Here is a 5,675-nt window from a genome sequence, read left to right on the forward strand (position 1 = left end):
TTCTAATATCCGACAGAAAAATCATACGAATATCATTACGATAAAAAAAATTTATATATATAATAATTATCCAATCAAGATATTATAATTTTATAAAGTTGGAATATAGTGCAAAAACATTAAACTAAAGTGAAAATGAATGATTTGCCCTAACTGATTTGAATTGTATCATGACTTTATAAAAGAATATCGTGATTGCATCTTAACTGTATATATATATATATATATATGAAAGTCTTAAAAGGGTAATATATATAAGCAAAAGATATATAAAGTACATATATAAGTATACATAATTTGGAAATATGTGTATAAGTGTACACATTTTTGTGTGATGGATTATGGGTCTAAAAATTTGGCCAAGTAAGAGAATTTAAACTATTGGATTCTCGCATGAAGATAAACTTGGTTCAACTAAATAGTTTGAAAATGAATATATGTGGGTCAAGCCCTTTGCATGGAAGTAAATTTGTAAGTAGATTCAGATTAATAATATGGGAAAAAACCGTTTAGTAATTTAATTTAGATTATTTTATCATTATAGATTAAAAAACCTCAAATATATCACTTTTTGATAAAATAGCTAGATTAAATATATACTACAATATTTATGCCAACCAAAAGCCACAATAGGTGGCTTGAGACTAGCTTTACACATTTTATGTAAACATATAATTTATTTGGGTGAAAATATTAATTTCAGCCTAATGGGCCAATAGAATTATCAACCATAATTTAATTGGTTCCCATTTTAGATTCAATTTCCTTTACTGGATTTTTTTATATTAAAAAAATAAAAATAATTTATATAAATTAATATTACTATCTATGATTTGAATTCTACCCTTATGTAACCAATTATAAAATAAATTAAGTAGTCCACTAAGTCATAACTATGCATGCATATATACACGCACACAAACTTATTCATATATATATATATATATATATTTGTTTGTTATGTTCCAGATCATCTTTTAAGGGTTCAAATTGTTTAGTTACAATTTGTTTCTTTTAAAATGCATGTATATATATATATATATATACACACATAGATATGTTTCATATGTCTTAAAGATTAATAAAGCTTGTTATAAACTAATGTAAACTTTAAAAAAAAAAAAAAAATCATATTTTCTATACATATATATATATATATTGAACATTGCAAGAGTTATCAATAAATTCATCAAAATGATACTAAATGTCATGTATTAATATTTTATTAGTTTATGTCTTTAGTTACACATATCTTTCTAACTGTTCACTTATCCATAACTAATTATATTAATATATTAATCCATAAAATATTGATATTGACCCATGGCACTTGTATATATTATGGTAGATTTATTTAATACCTAACATTATTCATATATATTTTTGTAAATCTTAGTATTAAATTACCCTATGCATTGAATCTTATACAAAATTGATCGCATGAGAATCCTCCTTTTATACATATATATATATATATATATATATATATATATATAAACCTTTTGTTTGGGTAATGTTTAGGTGAGAGATGGAGGGATCGAACCCCTAAAAAAAGTTGAGAAAATTTTCAGCAAAACTATTGAAGGAAGACACAAGACAGAAAAACTTTAGACCCAAGGCACAGGACAGAAAAATTATAGTTCCAGTGATGAAGCGCCCGCGCAGGCGTCTAGATTTCTGGCGTACATCCCAGCAAGGCTGCCCATGGTCATATGCTGACCATGGTTGCTACACAATGGAGCTAGATGGAGCGGCTCCATGGAGAAAATAAACTAGCAGAATAGAAATTCAGTTAGAAAACGAAAAAAAAAAAAAAATGTTTTGAGAGTCTTTTTAATCATTTTACAAAAAATGTAGCGGGAAAAAAGATTTGTCGTGTAAAAAAGCACTCAAGACAAATTGTCATTGTTCCAATGAGCCACATTCTATTATTCGGCAAGCTAGTCCAATCTACATGCCGGTTTGTAATCAACAAATCCTACAAGTTAGGGTGAAGTAAAATGAGCTCAAAACTCCATTTTCATCTCTCTTCTGAGCTTGCTGTTGGACCAAGTTATCAAAATTCCACAACCACGCACAAAGAGAGGGCATGCTCATGGGGTTGGCAATGCAGAAGCATTAGCATATCATCCCCTTATTGTACATGAACTAAATCCAAAAATAAACAATGTCAGTATTTTCCCCTCCATGAATGCCACTTCAATTTCAATTGGTACCACAACGGAGGCACACCCAGAATCCCTCTTGCTAACCTTGGATCAAATACATCAAAATGCACCTTACTTAGGGAGTCCAATAGAACTTGCGCAGCCACAGCTGGCAGAAGCACTGGACGAGCCTCAGACGGTATTGTTCCAGACAAGTTACGAGCCTTTTGCAAATGCACATTAGCTACTGATGCCATCTCAAAAACTGCATTACAGAGGCTCTCACGAGAATCCAAATGGATTTCTGTTTGACCTCCCTGCACAACTAACAAACCATGCTTGGCTGCAACTTCACTTGGTATATAAGAAAAGTGACGGTTGCGACTAGCATGGTAGGGCAGTGACTTAATTAGCAACAGAAGGCCACTCGCTTTACCAACATGTGATGCAGCATGATCAGCTGCAGTGGAGCAGACACCACCGGCTTGAAGTGTCGTGTAAAGAATAGTTGATGCAGTATCCTCTGCATATTTCTCCAACTCTTCCATTTTTCCTGGGATGTCAGTAATCTCTCTTTTTGCATCATTTATCCGAGCTTCTACAGACCTTTTCAACCAAGTTTTTGTAAATTTGTTCTCATCTATCACTGATGAAAGGGCCAGTGCAGTTGGGTGCTCAATTAGCTTTTTGGCATAGATTTTGTCAATGGCTTCTTGCCACCAAAGCAGACGCATAAGTCCAACCCTAGGATCAGAAGCAATATCCATGGCTCTGGCAGTTTCAATATTGAAGGCTCGAAGTGCAAATGCAGCCTTCCGCATGCTAGACGGCAGTTCAAGTAGGCAAAGGTAGTGATGGTAGTCATAACTTCGCACTTGCTGTACACAGTATGAGAAAGCTGCTTGCATGCTACTGGATCTAGAAGCACCATTCATCAAATTTCACACTGGGGACCCTCCTGTAGATATAGGACTCCATTAATTCAGAGACAATGCCTTATGCTAAATTATATAGGGGCTTATTTGCTGAACAAGTCAAGAACTTCTAAATTGGAAGATATTTCAACAGGAGAAGAAGATGAGGCATGCTTATGACGTAAAACAAACTTCAATGTGCAAGTACAGCTCAAGATCATCATAATGCAAAGAAAGGTCCTAAATAAAACTTTCACATGAAAATTAAGTTGCAAAAGTGAACAAGGTTAAGAAGATTTATAGCCATACAATCAATAGCTCAATACTCAAATGTTTTAAAAAGCCTTACTTTAAGTTCTATGAAATAAAAGAGGTATTCTCACATTAATCAGGCCCACTATTGATTGTCATCTTCCTTTATACCATTAAATTAGCCCAAATAAAACATCTTTTCGTAATAAGCCCAGGTAAAACTTTATTAGGCAAAGAGAGGGAAATCTTCACATAGCAGAAACATGGAACCCTCATCATCCATAAAAGAGAGTGTGTGCGCGCTTTGGACATGGAATATCTATACATTCTTTAGTCTAGCAGTCTACATAGAAAATTTTGACTTAAGTAACTCAAAGTTTTTGTTTTACATATAATCAAAATATTTCATAAATATCTAGTATCAGTAAATAAAGAGATTCCCTAAACGATACTGCTAGCTGGTATGGAGAGACTTGCTTTGCTTGCTTCCTACTCAAATATGCCCTCTCCATCTTACTTGAATATGAAAGGTAAAAAACAGAAGAAAATTAAGAAAAAAAGAAACTTATTGCAAAGTGCTTGAACCATGTAAGTTAATCAATGCACCTATTCCGGTAAATAAAGACAAAAGGGGTTCCATGGCTCAAGGGACCTCGCTCAATCAGAAATGAAAGTCAATTTTCAATCAACTGGTTAATGTCATCAATCCAATCCACTTTCAATCAATCGATGAACATAGCAAAAACTCACTGAAAACATCCGCTTAATCAGTCCTCATGAGGGCAACCTTGTGGCAAAGCAACTACTAAATCCTTTTTCTCTTGTGGGAGTTTGCAGTAATGCAGATCTAAGAGGCGACTCTTTCTTTGAACTTTTGTTTTGTCCAACCATCTTAAAATTCCTTTCACCAACAGAAAATTAAAGTAAAAAATTTTACCCTATTTAGTTTTTATTATTAAAGGTTTCAAATTTATATATTAAAAAAGGCCAGAAAATATTGGAATTATTTTATGGGTTCATTAGTTGGTTCTCTTATACCAAAAATATATATATATACATATGCATAAAAACGGTGTAATTCATTTAAAACCAACTACACTAACAATAAGCAACAAACTTGTCCCTCCCCATCACAAAGTCCACGTTTCTTAGAGATGTTGAGTTCAAATCAATAAACTGCTAATATAATAATAACGTAAAAATCATAGGTTTCAAACAACAAGAGTTTGTGATTGATATTACTGCTCAAAGCAACTAAATCAATATATATATATATATATATATATTCAAACACATTAAAGAATACTCGGAACTACCCAATTCCGGAATGCAAAAGAGTTAAACTTATGTACAGAACAAAACAAAGAACCAATAATATCCAAATGAAAACAAACAAAATTCGTTCTTTATTGATTTATCTTCAGAGAAATTGGGGATAATATCTCTGAATTGAAACAAATACAATGAAAAGATGAAACATTTTTTTTTTTTTTTGGGGGGGGGGGGGGGGGGGGACAATGAAAACCCTAGCAAATCAACGACAGAAACGAAGACAAAATCAAGTAAAACTGAAACAGCAAAAACTGCAATATAAAGGAAAATAGCGATCACTTGAATTGAAGCGAAAGAAGAGGAATGGGGGTGGTTTAGAAGGAATACCTGAAAACCGAGAGAGCAATGTTGGGGAATTTGCAGGAGGAGGCAGGAGGGCTTCAAGAGACAGAAAAGGAAGGCCTCGTGCGGTGTTAAACTTTGCACAAGAAGATTCGGCAGAAAATGCGTCGTCTTCAGGAATTCTTAACACTCAAATCTAATTTTAATCGATCTCAGCTGGTTCGTTACCCTCTCATCATCATCATCATCTTTTCTTTACTCACTCTGAGGACTGTCGCGTCTCTCTCTTTCTCATTATAAAGAGATGGTAACATAATTATACAAGAACATAGGATGGCAAAGACTAGGATCCGAACCTTCACAATGTCGGTTGTCTGTTTGCAACCTCAATCCAATGACCAACCGATAAGACCACAACCCACGTTTTCATTCTATATGCTCTCATGATAAATCAAACGATGCAGGATGTTCTTAATTCATCTGCGCCGTCCATCTGACAGCATTTTTGGACTTGGCCATTATTTGCACCTTAATTTAATTTGGAATGTTTATTAATTTAATATTTGATTATTTAGATATTGTTTTAATTATTGATCAATAAATGGTTAAATATTAAAAAAAAAAGATATTGACCCATATGATTAAGAAGTGAAAAATTTTAATAGTTGCGAGTATAAATAGAATTTGCCAAAGCAATATAAAAATAAAAAATCCCACATCAAAAGTACGTGTAAATTGAAGCTTTATT

General features: G+C 33.0%; 1 protein-coding gene across 3 annotated transcripts; it reads right to left on the reverse strand.

The window, feature by feature from the left end:
- Positions 1-1,905: 1,905 nt before the first annotated feature.
- LOC107435436 (uncharacterized) lies at positions 1,906-5,379 on the reverse strand. 3 transcript variants are annotated; one of them, XM_060818577.1, is made up of 3 exons: positions 4,973-5,379; positions 4,064-4,204; positions 1,906-3,105 (listed from the first exon to the last, which is right to left on the reverse strand). In XM_060818577.1, exon 3 carries the CDS (start codon positions 3,080-3,082, stop codon positions 2,171-2,173), a length of 912 nt encoding a protein of 303 aa, XP_060674560.1. In that variant the 5' UTR covers positions 3,083-3,105; positions 4,064-4,204; positions 4,973-5,379; the 3' UTR covers positions 1,906-2,170. The 3 variants fall into 3 exon arrangements, with proteins under 3 accessions (XP_060674560.1, XP_015902531.1, XP_015902530.1); XM_016047045.4 differs by having other exon boundaries at positions 4,064-4,214; XM_016047044.4 differs by lacking the exon at positions 4,064-4,204 and having other exon boundaries at positions 4,973-5,372.
- Positions 5,380-5,675: the final 296 nt, after the last annotated feature.

This window comes from Ziziphus jujuba, chromosome 6 (assembly GCF_031755915.1).
Source record: "Ziziphus jujuba cultivar Dongzao chromosome 6, ASM3175591v1".
In the NCBI taxonomy this organism is placed as follows: Eukaryota; Viridiplantae; Streptophyta; class Magnoliopsida; order Rosales; family Rhamnaceae; genus Ziziphus; species Ziziphus jujuba.